Raw genomic sequence first — 20,000 nt, forward strand, 5'->3', positions numbered from 1 at the left:
TAAAAGAAAATTACATATTTGTATCTTGCTGTTTTCCTTTTCCTGAACTACATAAGGTCTCTGCCTGCTACTTATTTGGTCAGGCGAGTGATTGTTTTCTGGCAGATCCTCTTTCCCTGTTACACCTGCCGTGACGGAATGATCTCTCATCTTCCACCCCCTCTGACTGACAGCATTCACAGCATAAGAGGATCTCTTGGGACAGAATTGCTCGCTTGCCCCCAGCCGTTAATTCCTGCCTATTGGAAGTGTAAAGAGCAGTGATGTTGACCTTTGAGTGCAGGCATTCCCTTGGCAACTGCCATTAATGATCCACATCACTGTGGGAGGCAGGAGAAGCAGAAAAGGTTGGTTGTTGAGACTTTTGTGGAGAAGAGACTAGTAGCCTGCTATATAAATACCCTCTGCCTCTCTGGCTGTGGGTATCCCATCTGATCTACAAGTGTGTAGGTGGTGTACAACCATACTCCCAGCCTAATTCAAAACAAGGCAACTTCATGAGTCTGTCTTTGACAGGAGAAATCACATGCATACTTACTCGCGTGTGCTGTTTAATAGAATTAGAGTTCTGCTGAAATTATTGTGTGCATTGCAATGTCAGTTTAACAGATCTCATACAATTGCTCTAATAAACATAGTTATTTTTGCGATTATCATGTAAGTTCTGTATACCTTTCTTCTGCCTTGTATGCTGCACACATAGAGATTTGTGTGCGTCCCACTGGCATTACCTCCTCTTTATAACCCACAGCATTATACACAACTGTTTTTCTCATAATGTAGTCAAAATGTGTGCTAGTTTTTGTAGCAAGGTTTATACGTGATCAGTTGCAAGGAAAGGATGTTCATGAAAGGAGTGACTCTAAAGCTACTTAATTCTTTGCAGTAAATGCAGTTAATATCTCTTCGGCAAGCTTGCATTAATACCGATGCTTAGTGGTTTATTTTTCTCCTTTGAGCCTTCTGAACACTTTTGAATGATCCTGACGGTGTAAGTCGTTGACCTAGAATAGATTTTGCAATGTTTCTGCCAAAAAAACGTATCCGAACTGTCTGTAGCTGACATACTAAAGAGACTGGGAAAATGAGAGCATGGCTTCTATGTTTTGAACTGTTCTAGTTCAGGGTGAGGGGAGAAAAAACACAAACAGCAAATATAAGCCCCTATTATTATTTTATCTGCTGTTGAAGAACTCAGAAGAGTTGTCATACCATAATGAAAGATCATTGACCCAACCAGTTTGGGTTCTCTGGTAATAATAAATTCTTTGCTTCTTTTGCACTAATGTATGATGTTTTATAGGATGATAATCAGCACCAACCAGATGTACTCTGATATCCTATAAGACAAAGGGAGGAGAGAGAATTCTTCCATAATCCCAGCTGGCAATCAGCTTCTGTCATTAGGAATGAGAATTAGCATCTCTGTGACTTTAATCTGGCAAATACAATTATGAATGCTCTATCAAKTTATGTAGATATCACATCTTCTTTATAATCTTGCTTAGCTATTTAGCTTACTAATATCTTATATTAGTGGATTTCAGAATTCAGGTTATATAGTGGAGGAATTTTCCTTTGAAATATACATTGTTTTTCAGTTTTGTTGAATGTCCCCCTCTGCTCTCAGATTAATGGATCAGTCGGAGGGCAGCACCAAACTAATACCTCTAATGGTTCTGTGCTTTTTCTGATCCCATTTAGGACCTAATCCTTCAACATGAAGTCTACGGGTGGTGCCTCCTATCATACAAGATAGGATAAGAAGGCAGTCTGACAGGGAATCCTATCCTGTTGTGGAGCTTCTCCTGTGTTATTTCATCTGATAGCTTGCTGTTTCCTCGTGGACTGTGGTGCTAGGTAGAAAACACAAAGTTCTCTAAAGTTGCTTAAGTGATCATGAGCCTATGTGACCCCACTTTTTCCCCTTGTTCTTCATCATAATGAATGGGTGCTAGGGATCCTAATGTCTTTTTCAGAGCAAGTCACTTGGAGAGTTGTATACCTCCAGGGAATTTTATGTTTTCTGAAACACACCCACAAGAGCAAAAATGTTGTCATTTTGCCCATACCTACCTAGTGTCTGTCCATGCTAGGTCAGATGTTGAAGCTTTCAGTGGGGTGTAGAAAATGAAGGAGCAATTATATTGGGGGAAGGGCGCTATGGGACTTCACTTGTCTGCCTCACTGGATACAAAGACTCATGCCCATGCAGCTCTGGGAAGCAGAGTATCCCAAGAAAGGACAGGGTCCCAGGAATCATATTGGACTGAAATTACAAAAGGGGCTTGCATGAGAGAGATTCTTCTGAAAATCCCAGTCTTTCATATGCTGTTTGTATGCTGTTATCATTATCATTTTTCTCTGAAAGGTTTCTATTAAGAAAGTTAACCAAATTCAGTATTTTGCCACTGGACAGGCAGATTTTAAATTCTGCGCTTAAATTTTCCATATCTTCCTTTGTCTTTTGAATGTGACTAAGCATTCTGTCAGCTTTCTGAACTGTTGCTAGGCACAAAGCAGATTTTCCCATAGTGCTTTCTTAGTGAGTTCTTGTTTTTTCAGGAAACCACATGGAACCTGTGCAAAAACTGTATTGTTTCTCATGACTTGCACCACCTTGAAGTTAATTATATTGATTCTAAGCTATAAGTGGATTTAGAAGTTTTTCTGTTTAATTGAACTCCCCTGGAAAGCCTCAAAATCTTCCTCTTTTAAATAAATTAGTTAGCAAATTTTGCTGTGTTACTGTTTAATTCTCTAGATCACTGAAGAGTAAGTTCCAACAATAGCAGTGTAACTACCAAACCCCGAGGCATTACACTATTAGCTATTCTCTGTTCCAATAAAGAATCATTTATTACCATTTTGTGTTTTTTGTTATCTGGCCAATTTTAATTCAAAGCAGGGTTTTGTCTCATTCCCCAGTTTGTAGATAGATTTCTTTATCTCTTACTCTACTGAAGGGCAAATGCAATCTTTCAGACAAAAATGAAGTTTTTACTTATGTAGATAACTTTTATGCAAGCAGCAGTTATAGGGCAAGACATTAAAATCCACCCTCTTAATTGACACTATCTTTATGTCATTTATTCTTTCTTCAGCTAATTTCTCACCCCCTTTTGAGCTGATTTCTTTCTGGAAAATATACTTGCTGAGAAAACAGTATGTTCATGCCTCCCATTAATTTTGTTTAACATCACGACATCTGGAAAGGTAATTTAAACAGTTGTGTCTTTTGAAGTAATAACACAATATAGAGGACAGATGAAGCCAACAGCGGGATATAGCCAACAGCAGTATACCCCCATGGGGAATGCTGTTTGCTCATGATAATGATGAACAGAATCATTTTATTTTTATGACTCCTTGCCCTAGATGATCATCTTCTCTTCTTCCAGTCCGTGTGCCTGTGCAGATTTTTTCCCTTTCTTGCTTTCTATCTTTACCTGTGCTCTTGCCCTATGAAACAGCTGAATCCTTTAAATATAAACGTTCTCCATGCTTTAAATTCATGTTGTGGAGGCAGGAAAGATCTCTACATCTTCCCAGTCCTGGATAATGAGGCATGAGCCAAAAGCAAAACATATCACCCTCCGTATCTTATTCAGAGAGTTGGATTATATTTTCTTTTTTACTGACTGGGGGTGATGTTCTTCCTTTCCTTGTTGACTGTTTCCTTGAATCCAAGTACCACCCAGAGCCAAGGAGGGAAAAATTGGAGAAAAGAAAAGTCCTTTGCTTTGTGGTGCTGATTGCAGTGCTGGGACTTTATGAAGGGCTGCRTAAAAAGCCATTTGTGCTTAGTGCACATTCTGATTCTTTGATAAATCTGRTTGATGGATATCATCCAGTATAAACTTAACTGGTAGTGCCTTGTAGCAAAAGTGTGAATTTCTCCTGCTCCTTCCAGTAGGATGATACTAAAAATTACTTAATTTGAGTTGTTTTCTTCTTTCTGATCTTTGCAAAGAGCTCTTACAAGCACTGGTAATCAATCCATACGACTACCAGGAGTAGCATGCTAAATTTAATRTTTAAAATTAATCAATAGCATTCTGAACCCTTAGCACTGGTGAGATAAGACTGCATTCATCAGTGCTGTGTTGGATGTACAGCAGTGCTGTTTATATTTCTTGGCTGCATCTGTACTTGTAAATTAAATGTGCCTCGGACTATTCTCCAGCGCTGAGGCCAGCTGGCAGCAGCATGGTCCTTGCTCATACTATTAAAATTTGTTACTGTTCAGGACAGGATGGCCATATCCAAATTGTCTGTTGGGAACATCCATAGCCTTTGCTAACTCCTGGACTGTGTTTGAGCATTATTTAGGAGAATATTAGTTAACTTGGGCCAAACCATTCCAGAGACTGTTTAAGCAATGTAACAGTGTAGACTATCAATTGCTAGTGCTTGGGGAGCATTCCCTGGCACTGTTTAACTTACTGGCATAAAGAGCCCCTGTGTCCTGAAATCTTGCTAATTTGAATTTTATGGCAGGCTTTTTCATGAAATATTTGCACATTTGGACAAGAAACAATGTATTTAAGCATGAAATGCATAAAATCTGCATGCAAAAGTTTTTAAGTGAATTTTAAACCATTTCTCTAGGTAACTAGAGCATTGTTATTAAGGTAAGTGTAACATGAATTAGTGAGATTCAGCGGGCTTTCATTAGGAGTGGGTTTTCTTTTTCTTTCCCAGGAAAAACAGCAACTTGGCAGGTTTTGAATCACATCCTCAGGTCAGTTGGACCAAAACATAAACTCCTACCCCTGCAACTGAAATATCGTTGTAAATGTTTGTTTAGCTAATTTCTTCGCTGTTTCAAAGTGCTGTATATTTTGTTGTGTAAGTTCCCACCCAGTTATGGTGAGCTGTGATTAATATGATGCCATATAGTGACAGCTGGGCAGAAATACACAACATTCCTTCTTCCCGGATGCTTCAGCAAACCACAGGGATGGTGCTGTGGGAGTACTTAGCTACATCTAGACTGTGCTACAAGTGTGCTTAAGCTTACACTAGAGTCTAGATCATTTAATCGTCCAGATTGAGGACATGCTCAGAACTCAACCACTTACTCCATGTATATACCTGGATTTCCATGGATACCAGGGAGGGTGAGGGAAGGCATATCTCACCCCAAAATGCAGTCAGGTTTTGGAAACATTCCTAGCTATYGCTTGCACCTTTTGAACAGAGTCTAAGTATATGCTTCACCTGCATTCAGGTGTTCTACAGCTTGGATTTAGAAATGCGTTTCTTTGAGCTGGCCATCCCCGTAAGAAATGGTGCTGTAGAGAATGCTGATTAGATGATCATCATTTATTCAAGAAACCTTTATGCTAGTATTGTATTGGGATGCTGTCAGATTTGCTGGAAGAGGTGAAAGAGTTTCTCTACGTGCACTCTCAGAAGTATAGAACAGTGTGAGAACTGGAACCTGGAAGAGTGCCAAAGCATTGAATCTCTTGGCTGTTTCTGAAGCAGTTTCAAATAAAGCTAATGTGTCAATGAGGCCCTGGACTAGAATTGATTTCTGTGGGAATAATTAATCTAAGTGCATTAATTTTTTTTTTAACTGTGGTTTTCTAATAGTTTGACTCAATATCCATTTAGCATTGGTAAGTGTAGCTTATCAGTGGCTTATATCCAAGACGCTGTGGAGAGACTGCTGAGGCTTTTCCAGCCCTTAAGCTATTACTTTCCTGCTCATCCAAAGGCACCAATGATACTGCTGAGGAAGACCCTGAGGTATGTCACAGGGCTCTGGGGGAAGGGGTGAAAGGGCATGAGAGCCAAGGTGGTATTCTCCTTCATCATGCCAGTGAAGGAGAAAGGATCAGATAGGAGTGAATGCAGGTCAACACCTGATTGCACAGCTGATGTTGCAGGGGAGGCATTGGCTTTTATGACCACAGCACCCTCTTTGAGGAATGAAAACTTCTGGAAAAAGAAGCGATCCACCTGGCAAAGTGGGGCAAGGGCAAGTTTGACAACAGGTTCCCTAATTTAGTCAGGAGGGTTTTAAACTAGATTCACTGAAGGAAGGTGACCTAGCTGTGAATAGCAGTAGAGGCTTGAAGGACAGTGAGGAAGTGCCTGGGGGCACTGCATGATGGGGGAGGATCTTGTACTTCCCCTGTGAAAGCAGCATGACTGGGGACTTCTCTCAAGTGCCTGAACAGAAATGCATGTGCCATGGAAAACAAACGGGAAGAATTAGAATTGTGTGTACAGCTGTAGAATTTGGAGCTCATTGGGATTCCTGAGACACTGTGGGACAGCTTGCACACCTGGACTGCTGCAGTGGATGTATACAAGTGCTTTAGGAAAGGCAGGGAAAGCAAGCAAGAGCGGTTGTGCTCAATGCAGTGGAGTGGCTTGAATGCATGGAGTTGTACTTTGGAACAAGTGGCAGGAAAGGTCAGAGCTTATGGTTAGGGACACATGGGGGGCTTTTACCACTCCAGCATCTGCTAGAAGTGCAACATGGTGGGGTACAAGCAATCTAGGAGGCTTCTGGAATGTGTCCAAAAACCGACTTATTGACACAGGTGTTTAATGAGCCAGCTAGGGAAGGCAGTCTGCTAAATCTGTTACTCACAAATAGGTGTGAGCTGGTCAGGGGTATGAAGGTTAATGGTAGCCTTAGCAGCATTAACCACAAAATGGTAGGCTTTAAGGACTTCAGAGAAGTGAAGATAAATGCTGGAATTACAGCCTTGGACTTCAGGAGAGAAGATTTTGGCATATTCAGGGATCTGCTTGGCAAGATCCCCTGGGAGACTGCCCTGAAGGGTAAAAGAGTTCAGAGACCTGGTTGATATTTGAGGACAGCTTCCCCAGAGCACAAGAATAGTCCTTTCTGACATGCAGAAGTTTGAGGAAGTGTGACAGAAGGAACATAGATGAACAGGGGACTGCTGACTGAGGTGGAACACAGAAATAAAGTACACAGCAAACAGAAGAAGGTATGGGTTATCTGGGAAGAGTATAGAGACATCAGAGCATGAAGGAAGGGAATTAGGAAAGCCAAAGCCCAGATGAAGTTGAAACTAGTGGAGGCTGTGAAAGGCAACAAAAAAGATTTCTGTAAGTATCTCAGCAACAAAAGGAAGACTAAGGAAACAGGGCTCGCTGCTCAGTGAGGCAGAAGACATAGTGACAAAGGATGCAGAAAAGCCTGTGATATTTAATGACTCCTTTTCCTCAGTTTTTACTGATAAGATCAGCCCTTAGGCTTCCCAGCTCCCTTAACCTAGTGACTGAATCTGGGGGAGTGAAGCATTGCCCATAATGGAGGAAGATTGATTAGGGATCATTTGTGCAAATTGTATGTACATAAGACCATAGGATCAGATGGGATGCATCTGAGCATGCTGAGGGAGCTGGTCAATGTTTTTGCAAGGCTGCTCTCTATTTTCTTTGAAAGGCCATGGCAACTGAAAGAGGATCCTGATGACTGAAAAAAGACAATTGTCACACCCATCTTCAAGAAGGGCAAGGAGGAGGATCCAGAGAACTAGAGGTTGGTTAGCCCTCAGGAAGATTATGGATCCTCCTGGGAGCCATTTCCAGGCATGTGAAGGGCAGGAAGGTGATTGAAATTGTGCCTAACCAACCTGATAGCTTTCTGTGATGAGATGACTGGCTCTGTGGATGAGGACAGAATAGCAGATTTTGTTTAAATTGACTTTAGCAAAGCTTTTGACATGATCTCCTCTGGTATCCCTATAGCTAGTTGATGAGATAGGGACTCGATGGTGGTCTGAAGATGAGTGGAAAATTGACTGGACTTCTGGTCCCAAAGGTTATGATCAGTAGTATGAAATCCAGCTGGTAGCTGGTTACTAGTGACATTCCTCAAGGGTCGATGTTGGGGCCAGTACTGTTGAACATCTTTATTAGTGACCTGGACATTGTTTCAGGGACAGCTGCTTCCTGCGTTTTCCACCAAATTCTCGCAGGACAGCAATGGTGTTGGAACACTTTAATGCCTTCTGCCAAATTTTGTCATGGTGTGCTGTGAAGGTTGATTGGTTAGTATGGGTGTGATTCTGCCAGAGAAATAGATGACCCCTTGTTTAATTCAAATACATATTAACTAAAATAATTAAAAAATAATAAGTAAAATTAGTAAAACAATAATGCTAATAAAAACACTGCTTAACAACAATAACAAATAACACACACTCATACACACACATCTAGCACGTTACTCATTGCAGTTACATATTATCTACAGCTCATGCCACAGCCACACCAAAGAAGTTATGTTCCCATGCACCTGTCCTGACAGCTAACCAGGCCAAGGACACCCATGTTTGCTCAAATAACTAATAAGGATGGGGTCCTGCCGACCATGGTAAAATTCAGAGTACAGCACATATCTTACTTCATCCTGGGTCCAGAGACAAAGATGGCAGCTCAAGTGCTTCTGCACAGTAGTCAGGTTTATTGACAACTATTTCTCCATGGTCTATGGAGGATCTTCTCCAAAGTTTGCTTTTCTGTGGTGGATTTATGTCTCCAGCCTCCTGCTCTGGACATTACATGGGTTGCCCAATCAAATGTTCAGTCAATGTTCAACAATCTATATATGTGACCTTATGTGACTTTATTCAGTCATTACCCTTTTCATCTGCTGATTATGGTTACTTCCTCAAGTTACTTTGGGTACTAATCTCCAGGCAGACTTGTTTACTTTTTTGTGTTACTTTTGGGTTACTACCGTCACTAATCTCCAGGCAAACATTGTTTACTTCCTTCTGCCAATCGTACTTAGTTCCTCTTTGTTACAGCTAATAGCTTTAAAGACTGCTAAATACATGTTTGTCTCTGATGCAAGTGAGAGCTGTGTGGACTTACAGATGTGAGACAGAGGACACCCTTAGCAAGTTTGCAGATGGTACCAAACGCTGATGAGCAGAGCTGCTATTCAGAGGGACCTTGACAGGCTGGAGAAAGGAGCTGGCAGAAACCTCATGAAGTCCAGGAAAGGCAAATGCAGAGTCCTGCAGCTGGGGAGGAATAACCCTGTGCAACACTGTAAGCTGGGGCCAATGAGCTAGAGCGCAGCTCTGAGAAAAGACCCTGGGGAGAGGTAGAAAGAACTACTTCAGTCTGAAGAAAAGAAGGATGGGATGGTTGGGATCTTACTGCTATCTTCAGCTACCTTATAGGCAGTAGAAAGGGTGAACCCAGACTCTTTTCAGAGGTGCTCACTGACAAGATAGGCAATGAACAGAAGTTGCAGCAAGGAAAATTATGACTGGATATTGTCGAAAAAGAAATTCACAGTGAGGTTAGCTAAGCATTGGAAGAGGTTGCATGAAGAGACTGTAGAATTTTCCTGTCCTTAGATGCAAAACTGAACAAGACCACGATCAAGCTGGCCCTGCTTTAAGTAGGGGGTGTGGGTGTGTGTGGAGGTGGACCAGAGGTTCCTTCCAACCTAAATTATTCAATGATTCAATTATTTGTACTGTTGTTATTTTCTCTTTATGGCTGTTAAGTTTCAGATCATTTTTATAGGAGAATGTGTAATGGAATCTCGTAGTTTGTGAACTTCTTACACCGAATCGTTGACCTCTGTATTGGAGGCTGACATCTATTAAGACAGTCTGATCTTGTTTACAAAAGCTTACGAGTTCTATCTTACGCTCTTGTAACTAAACAAAATTGCCTTCTTACAGGGTTTGTACCACTTTTTGCACTTTGGTTTAATTATGTAGTTATTATCCTAATGGAAGCAGACAGGGTAGGTAATTAAAGACGTCTTGAAAAGAAATTAGCTAAACGGTAGCAGAAGCAGCTCTGTACTTTAACGCTCAGAGGAAATCCGTTGATAAAACCTATTTTCAAAAAACATTTATAAAACTCCCCAAATTACATTGAGATACTATATGTTACTGTACATTTGCTATATGTTTTTTAATGACCAAACTATATTTTAGAAAAGTTAGAAGAAAAAAATGCCATTGTGAATCATGTTACAGTAAAAAACTATTCTTTTTCTTATGTGTCTGTTGCATTCTTATTCAATTTTTGTTGAATTTAAGGAATCCGAGATAAATTATTCTTAACTTAGCACTAATGCATGAAGTATTTTTAGGAGAAAAATTCACTGAGAATAATTCATTAAAAATACATGCTGTGGAACTTCAGTTTTGTGTCATAGAGTTACAGTGCTTCCACTCATTTTTCTAATTCCAAAATTCTTTTCAAAATGGAAGTGTTTTTTAAGTAAATTAATTCTTAAAATAATGTTTCTGGCTCCCATCGTTGGTAAAAATTAAATAAACTACTTTTTGTTTTTTCAAGAAGCATAGGTCTTCAGATCTTCATTTAATAAAAACTACAAATATGCCAAAAGCTGTATATGAGGTATGCTTTTAAATCCTTAAATTATCATTGGTTTGCAGGAGGCATAGGCGTTGTTGCCAGTTTCAGTAGAATACTTTCCTTAACCACCGTCACTGTAGCTGAATTTTCAGTTTCTCCAGATTTTCTATTCCTTTAGATTTTCTTATAACCGAGATAGAGTCAAATATTAATCTCTATCCCTGTTTATTTTAACACCACAACCAAAGAGAATATTTCACTGCAATTGAGCTAGATAATGTATAACTGAATATCAAGGTCAGTTCATGCCTTGCTTCTCTGTTATTCTCTCCCTCCCTCTCTGTCTCTGTCTCTCCCTCAGATTTATTCTGCATTAATGACTTTTAGTACAGCTTCATAGGTTTGCTTGGTTTTATTTTGAGCTTGTGAGCTTTAATAATTAAGGAGAATATTGTCATGATGAGATTGAAATGGTCTAAAACCCTCATTTGTCTAATATCCAGAAAATAACCAGTTTCTTAAAGATATTATTGTAGACAGAATTTATAGTTCTTTGTTATAATACTTTGGCCCTTGAGACTAATTAATTAAGTCTAAAATCTATGTGCTTAATTTTGGTGAGCCAGAGTGACGGGAAACACATAATTAGCTACTTTGTTGAAGTGTGCGTATTATGATTCAATGACTAATTTTCTGGTCAGTGATTCACAACCTTATGTCCCTTTTTAATATTTAAACACTTCAGATTGTGATAGATCTTATAGTTAAAGCCARCTGAAGCTAAAGGATTTAAGTAATATTTAGCATTTTAAAAGCTGTCTCTCCTTTATGGTTTTCTGAAGAGAGAAATATTTATTCTTCTCTCTTTAAATTACAAATTTGTAATTTATGGATTATTCTATTTACACTTGAACAGAATTATTTTATTGTATTTAATTTGATATTCTTAAAGTCATGAAATGTAACATGGCAAAAGGTTTTGTTTGCTTTGTAAAAACTGTAATTGTTGGAAACCTAATACTCCTTTTTACAACTGGCATCAATCTATGATTGAATACTTCTCGATATTTATTTTCAGATACTTTAGTCTAGTGATGGAAACATCTCACTTTAAAGCAATGAACTGTAGGAAGATAAAACATTCCTTGTATATGTCTGTTTTGGAAAATATTTGCTATATGCTTTGTCATTGCTTTGAGGCTTTTATTCACGTATCATCTAACACCTAACACCTTGCTATCATTGAGGAACTTCCTTTTGACATTTGTTTCAAACCTTGAAAGTAACATCGCTGTAACCTGTGAATGCCTTTGGGATGAGAATAAAAATCCAATTAATAAGCTTTAAAATTTTTATTTCCTACCTCAACTTACTTCTCTGTATGAAAATGTCATTGCATTACAGTTTAATGCGTCAAGACCGTTGCTAGTGTAGAAAGAGGGGCTTTTCTGCTGGAAACCCAGAGAAACTTCCCTCTCTAGTGTTATAACTCTAAAGTTGTCATGTATTAATCACAAATAATCAGGAGTTACCAGATTTCAAATCTATGGCATATTACCTATCCTAGGCTTTCAAACAGTGTACAAATAGTTGTATGAATTTGTTTGAGGATCTTATTTTCCAAGGGAGGTGAATTGCCAAGCAGAGGGCAGGAGGGAATATTATATATACAGCACATTGCATCATTCCATATTTTACTACATGAGCAATCACTCTCATGTATTTAGAAATGTGGTGCTATCTCTACTGTGTATGAATAATATATTCATGGGTAACTTCACTGAAGATATTTATTTAAAATAAATTTGATTTTTTCCATATTCTCTTTTTTTTTTGTTTTTCCATAGAGGAGACAAGTGGACAGCAAATGTGGGTTAAATACTTCTTTACTTGGTGTAGTAATGTCAAAGGTTCATTGTACCTTTAAGTTGAGACTGAAAATATGGCTGTTTTAGTCTTTTGGAGTAATAATTGGCTGTAAAATTAAAATTAAAGAGAAATAGGATCTGACTATGAGTCAGAGTGCAGAACAGATGAAGTAGAGGGGCCATAAACAGACATTCTTCCAGCCCCAGTTCTTTATCATTGCTGAGAACCAATGTCRTATTTCGTAATTGTAGGATGTGAGTGCCAGATGGTGATCTGATTTAATCAGGATTAAAATGCTGATGTTACTTGCTGATATTATTCTAGTGTCTGCTGTATTTTCTATTAATATTTTTAAACTAAGACTCTTTCTCATGAATTATTTTTGGAGCACCTTGTATCATTATTTCAAATTCAGTCAGTCATTCTCACCTTTCTTATCCTTTTGGAAGCAATTATTGGCTCATTGTTTTGTTAGTGTCAAAATAATGTCCAAATTGTATTCTTTTCTAGAGCGCATGACTTCATAGAGTCTGACAAATTGTGTGGCAGAGGAAATGGATTCGAGTTCATCCACTCATGGGAACTTGGCCTATGTATAGGTGCCAAATCTCAAATGGCTTTAACAGTGATAGGCAGTGCTAATCAAAATCATTTTCTTACATGGAATATAATACACACTTCTACTTCTCATTCCAGATAAGAAATTAAATTCATCATTTATGCCAAATATTTTGGAAACAAATAATTTGCCATATGCAGTATCTCAGAGTCACCTGATCTTGCTTTTCAGCTCTGCATAATACTTTTTTCACCTGTAATTACCTAATTGTCTTTCTAGCCTGTTAAGAAAATATTCCTTCAGCTTGACACCTTTAAACTGTGCTTTTGTTCAGTAGTTTATAATGTCAATGCTGTATAATGGGCATTTATCATTAATACTATAGGTAGCAGAATACCTAATTATAGTTATGCCATCGTGCTGGAAAAAATGTTACAATTAAAATCAATCCTAAATTTCAGTTGCTGGAAACAAGATTAGAAAGCAACGTAAGTCTCAGCTAAAGAAAGATAAACTTTCGTTGTCTTCTGTTAAGCCAAAGAAATATGCTTCCAGATCTTGGCGATAGCTAATACTGGAGAAAAATGCTCCCTAGCAACAGAAGTTCATGAAATAAAAGGAAGATTTAAATGAAATTTAAAATTAGGGAAATGGTGTCTGTCAGATTTTAAAATGTAGAAATAGATTCTCTTTTATAGGTCAGGCAAAAGACAAATATAAAAGCTCAGAAATGTCTTTTAGGCCAAGATGGAGAAAGAAATTATTCTAGTGCATGTTCCTTTCACCACAAGCTGTCAGAAATTTCTCTATATAGTTACTGTTTATCTGAACTTTTGTTGGCTTCTGAGAAATGCGTTCTCTTGAATGGGAGTGATGATACTTTTTAAAAATTTGTCCTGCTTTCAGTCTAAATACCTAAAGTTCAAACACAGCAGATCTCTTTTACTGAAATTTGGAGTGAAGATTTTAGAGGTCATTGATCACCATCACTTTTTTTGTGTATGTGGGGAAATACTGTCATTTTCTGGCCTGATGTCTCTTTTGTAAACAGTGCCCTTCTAGCAAATATAATCCACAGAACATCTTTAAAACAATCACAGGCATGCATTTTTGAAGGAAAAGGCTACTCTCTATTCTAGATACAACTAAAAATCAAGAAGTTTGATAAAACAAAAGGAATGATATTTTTTCAATTATGTTTTATATAGGTTTGTAATTGGACGAGAAAAACCAGGACAAGTAAGTGAGGTTGCGCAGCTGATTAGCCAAACTCTAGAACAAGAGCGCCGCCAGAGAGAACTCCTCGAGCAGCATTATGCACAATATGATGCAGATGACGATGAGGTAACATACTTTCTAGCATTTGTCTCTTTGGTATTTTTTAATGTTCTGTTTTGTATATCTAGTTCCTGCTTTTTAATTGTGACTCAGAGGCTAGCTTTTGGCCCTGTCCATTACCTCTGCTGATGATTTTTAAAGATTTAGGTGATAAATCTTATTTCAAGAGCATAATTGCTGCAGAGCTTTTCAGCATGTGTTTAAAATATTCCTTTTGTTCCATAAGAGCAAATATCAAATTGATTGATCCAGGAAAAGTTAAATGTAAGGAGTGTTTTCTGTTGATAGTGCCTTTGGATGATAGAAATAAAGGCAGGACAAGCAGTTAACAGAACAGACTTAAAGGCATCCCATATATTATCCTAGCACTACATTAGGGATTATGCCACATCTATGACCATAAGGTGTGCTTTTTGGCCATTAGCTTATTCAGTGCAAAGGGAACTCTTATGCAGTATGTGATGGAAGGAGGAAGAGGAAGGGAAAAAACATCTACTGGGGTAGATCCAGGGTACTGTAGAAAATCTCTTTTGGAAGAAGAAGAAATTAGGCATCAGAACAACTGAGGAAGTACTTTAGTTCTCAAAAACAACATTGGGGGGGTAGTAATCCTTATTCTCAGAATAGACAGCTGGAATATAGTTACTGAAGTATGCAATGGGCGTGTTCCCCTTCTTGATTAACAGACTCATCAGTAGATTGTATTGGGAACCTGCAGTAATCCTGAGTATGTTCGATCTTTTGTCACCTGACTGTGCTTTCCCAGTAAACTCGTGTAACTTGCACCATTCCCAGGCAACTGACTTTATAGAAGCTGTAATCTGATGCACATTAGACACAGTTCAAAGGCATTTTTGGTCATGACAAGCACTTCTGCTCCATTTGCTATCAAATATGAATGTTACCACTTCAAGCACACCTTGCTCTGTTATGGCAGATGTGGTTGGATTTGTTTATGTTGCTGTATGCCAGACTCCACTACCAGCCTGGCATTCTTTGGCTCTGGTAAATGAGACATCTTTTGGCCATGGAAATATCAGTCTACAACATATGAATGAGTATGCACAAATGTACCAAAAAGATTACCTTTTCAATCCTTCTCATTACAAAGATACTGATTCTGACTGCATGAAGATCAGTGATATTTGGATTGCCAGCATAAGGAGTTTCATACTGAGATGGTAGGGATTTCTGCACTGATGTGCTCAGTTTCTGAGCTATCCAGCTGACCTACTCATTTTCAGACAGTTCTTTAAAATGTGATAGGACAGATCTCCAGTTACAACCCCACTTAAATAAGCAGGGAAATAATCATTATTCTGCCCTTCATTGATGCTGTCAAATTCTGAGCCCCAGAGATTTTTCCACAAAGACAGCAATAACATATCAGGTTTCCTGAGCAAGAAGTCAGTGATCAGTCTTTGAGTCCCAGGGTCACTGCACATGACTGTGTTTGGTAAAGCTATTAGCTGGTCAAATCACATGAAGCGAGAACGTTCCAGGCATGTTCAATTCCTGGTGTTTGACCTTGCTGTATTACCAGCTGCCTGGCATTCTTCTAACCTGAAACTTAAGATGGTCTTCACTGTAGCCCAGGCAACGTCTTCTAACCATTTTAGAGGGATCAGCGTTCTCTAAAACAGTAGCATTAATGGAGAAAGTTTTGATTTCTGCCAACCAGCGTGCATTGGACTTTAGTCAGATGCTAAATTAGAGAGCGACTTGTTAGACTGCTGTAACTCCTCATTCCACTGTCTTGCAGGAATGTTACATGCCAGTTATTGGTGGCGGGGGAAGATTCACACTAATACACATGCAAAAAAGAAATATTATTTACTTTGCAAGTAATGTGATTGGGGTCAGAACTGTCCTTCACCACTTCAGAATCTGCTGCCATGGGCTGCAGGTTGTCGCAAGGTTTTAGGATGCTTTCAGATACTTCATCCTTCAAGTCCTTGCATGGAAGCACAAGAAACTTGTGCAGAACTGACAAACACTCACTAAAAGAAAAAGTATACCGACAATGGGATCCACACAAAGACGAGCAAGTTAAATGTGTATCAGCTCACATTTTTTTAAATTAAGCTCCCATGAGCCAAGCGGAGCCAGTAGTTTGATAAGTTGCTTCTCAAGTGCAACTTATGGTTGGCAGTGTTAATAGGGCAATAGCTGGTATTGTGCTATGAGTCAGTGCTAACTACAATAAAGCTAGGAGAGTATATTGTTATAGGTACTCCCTCTAGGTAGACTGCTGCAGAATTTACTCCTCACCAGTTCCTCTATTTTTCTAAAATCCCACATCCCTTTTTGATTTGTTATATCCTGTCAGAAAAGATGACTGGAAAACTGTTAGAAGTAGGCACCGTCTTTGTATTTCCTACCTAGCGTGTTAAGTAGGACCTGAATCTGTATCCTTGGCTGAAGTCTTTTGACTTCACTGCATTAACACAGGGTTTTAGGCATATTTAGTCAAATTGTGACATTTCTTGGTATTTTAATTTGAACATGATATTATCTTTTTCATGTTTAACAGTGAATGGCAAAATTCACATAAAAGAGATGACATATTCCCCTGAAGTCTGCATATTGTGATGCAAGATGTGAAACTGATAGCATATTGCAGAATTCTGTTCACTCTGTGGCCATGGACAAGTAGTTTTATGCAAGTAACACATTTTTTTGTATTTTAATATCACTAGTAGTTATTTGAATAATTTTTCATTTTTAATTATTATTTATCAGGATATTCTGAGAGCAAAGTGGCATTAGAACCATTGAAGAAAATCATGAGACACACAAAGAGAAAAACATTACCATGTTCTTGAATGTCCAAAACCCAAAGAATACATTTATGGTAGAGGAAATCTTTCAGAGAATACAATTTTTCCAACATCATTAACATGAAATACTTCTGTAAATTGATGATACTATACCATTATATTTTTCTTTGCTCTCACAAAAAAATTAAGTGTAAACTATAAAAAAATCAGATGAAGAGGTGGTTTTGAGTTCTTCAAGTGACATCCCCTGCCTGTGGAAGAGTTGCAGCRCATAAGCAAAAGATTTAGCCTGGTGCACCCTTGTTTATGGTGATTTGGAAAAGTTGATTTGGTTGGTGCTGCTCCTTCTTTATGCTTGTGTTAAGCATGTTTCGAGAATTTACAGTGCCATTAAATAACACAAGTAATGCATTTTCCCTTTTAAAGGAGGAAATTATGATTCATGTTTATAAAGATAGTTTCATGCTGTTACCTGTGATAGCATGTAGCAAAATTAAATGGCCAGTATCAGATGAAAGCCCTTCCTATGTATGGGGTGAGCTTAAGGCCTAAGTACTACTGAAGTGGTCTTTTGCTCACCTGTTTTGTATGGATGAATTTTGCTCACCAGTAAAGGGACTCTAGAGACTGAGATTTTGCTTTAAGAGTGTTTAAGTTTTCATTGGCTATTGTATAATTTTTTAATATTGTTGTTGTTGTCGACTATTTTAGAAAACTAATGAATAGCAAAGGAACCTCAGGCGGTTACAATAACATCAATAACAACCGTTACCTTAAAAAGCCTTGCTATTTTGAAGTAAAATAATTTTTGCCTGTACCTTGCTGCTTCTTGTAGAACAATAATTATGTTTTTTAGATAGGTTATTGACACAGGGTCTGAACAACTTTTTAGTAGTTTTATGTGATGTGAAAGTCAGCAGGCATTACTTTATGAGTAAAAATATGTTTTATGTAGTATACAACAGATATTTCTTTAAAACACGCATTGGTTCTTATGAACCTGTAATTTTTGCATCATGCAATTATAGGAATGTAAAAGCTTTCTTCTGGAGACAAAAACAAAACTCCCTTTACTTCTTTGTTCTGTAGTGTGTTTGTGCCATCCTGTAGTCTTGTTTACGCCAGCAAAGTGTTTTGCTTTGATGACTAGTTTTTGTATTAATTGAAGCAAAAATGACCGCGTCCATCCACACTCAATATGTAGGATTTGAAGCAAGATTTTTCTTTGTGTTCATTTTACTTTGGCTGATGTCTCTCTTCAAACACTGCGGCTCTTGAGGATGGTAGAACATTGTCTGTTCTTGAGCTTTGCCTCAGTATAACTCAGTGTTCGAAACTGATTTACTCATAATGCAAAGCCTTTTATATGTACTCCTTTTTCTTTTTGTGTGAAATATTTCTTTTTAGCTTATGTCTTTGAAGGAATTGGTTCTAACTAAAATCATCTGTTTTATTCTTTTACTAAAATTAGTTATAGTTATTACTTTATAGTTACTAAAATTAGTAACTATATCTAAGATTTGTTGCTTCAAAAAGCACGTGTAGCTGAACCAGACCCATATTTTTATGTAAACAGGGCATCAGCTTGCTAGCTGACAATCCTACCTCTGTCCCCTCTTTTCTGCATACTTCAGAAATTTCCCTGCCACAACAAATGGACCTGCCCAAATGTGTTTTTTCCATGTAGAAATGATAGTTGTGTATCACCTTATAGATTTGCCAGGGATAACGACTTCATAATCGATGGTACATGAATTGTGTAGTATTTTGTCCCCACAATAGTTCAATTAATTTAAATCTCATTGAGATTTTAGAGTTAGATGCTCTTCTTGTCACCTCCGTGACAGTATGTGAAGGTGCTGTTACATGTTCCTGGAAAAAGCAGGGGGAGTTAACACTATAATTTTGAGTTTAGATAAGTAACTGCACACAGCCATGGGGGATAAAGTAAAAATAGAAAGTTTCTCTGAGTGTATTGTAACAGATCTGTGTTGTGTGTGTGTGTGTGAGATCTAGCTAGATAAAATCATACATTTAATTTCAAATGTCACTTTGTTAACTGTAATGCTAACATACCTAAAAACTCCAGACTGAGGTCGGTTATGTTCTTTGCTTTTGTTTTAAATAAGGCAAAAAGAAACAAAAACAGCTGCTAACTTTTTTGTTTGAAGACTACTAAGGTTCTTGGTCTTAGTACATATAAAATATGTAAAATATGGTTACTGTATGTTTGATTGTAGAATATGTAAACACATTTATTTTTAGATAGAGCGACAGGTCTCCTGGGAAATTTTTCACATTAACCTGTGTTTAGTGTATGAATGGGTCATACATGTTAGCGGTTTATCTTCTTTGATGGTTCTTTTAACTTCAGAAGTTTTTACCAAATCATTTTGTTTTCCAGGTGTTTTGTCTTTCATTTTAGCAGTTTAGAAAAAATAGACTATAAAGTTTTCTCTCCTACAAAACTTAAATTTTCAGTGTGCTATTTATCCAAGAAGCAGTGCTGTTTATTACTGCAAATACATCTCTATGTTATTGGATGCATATGTATGTCTTTTCTGTTTGTATGTACTTGTGCATCTACAATTAACATGCTTCCATGCCCTACTGTTTAATTGAGAGAGATTTACATAAGCCTAAATGACAGCTGGGAAGCTTACTTAAGGTAGGAAGCTGAAATTCTAACTGTTGTTTCGATATTTGAATTCTTACATCTTGTTTTGAAGAGTTCTTTTGAAAAAAATGACACCAATACCTATTTGAGCATTCCTAGCAATATATTTCTGAAAATAATACTATGCACCTTCACCTCAGGAACTGAAAGCACATGTGAAAATTGAATAATTCTATCAAAACTTTGGGTGTCATAAGTATTACTTTATTAACATGAAAAGGACTGCACCCTCCCTTCCTTCCCTTTCTCATGCATTTATTTATTCCCACACTTTATAAATCCAGATGTGGCCCTGAGCAAAGTTTTGCTTTATAGGCTATGTTTGGATAGTCATTTGCACAGGCAGCATATATCCGTGAACTGTGATTCAAAAACAGTGTGCACCAGTATGCAGAAGCCCTGCTGAAGCATTCAGCCACCTTTGATA

General features: G+C 37.9%; 1 protein-coding gene across 4 annotated transcripts in view; it reads left to right on the forward strand.

Moving 5' to 3' along the window:
- Positions 1–20,000, forward strand: part of PPP1R9A (protein phosphatase 1 regulatory subunit 9A) — a 150,273-nt gene that overhangs the window by 90,899 nt on the left and 39,374 nt on the right. For all 4 annotated transcript variants that reach the window (XM_026087777.1, XM_026087778.1, XM_026087779.1 and 1 more), the window contains exon 5: positions 13,987–14,122. In XM_026087777.1, the coding sequence (XP_025943562.1) occupies positions 13,987–14,122 (136 nt within the window). The remainder of the gene's footprint in view (positions 1–13,986; positions 14,123–20,000) is intronic.

This window comes from Apteryx rowi, unplaced genomic scaffold, assembly GCF_003343035.1.
Source record: "Apteryx rowi isolate R43461 unplaced genomic scaffold, aptRow1 scaffold_731, whole genome shotgun sequence".
In the NCBI taxonomy this organism is placed as follows: domain Eukaryota; kingdom Metazoa; phylum Chordata; class Aves; order Apterygiformes; family Apterygidae; genus Apteryx; species Apteryx rowi.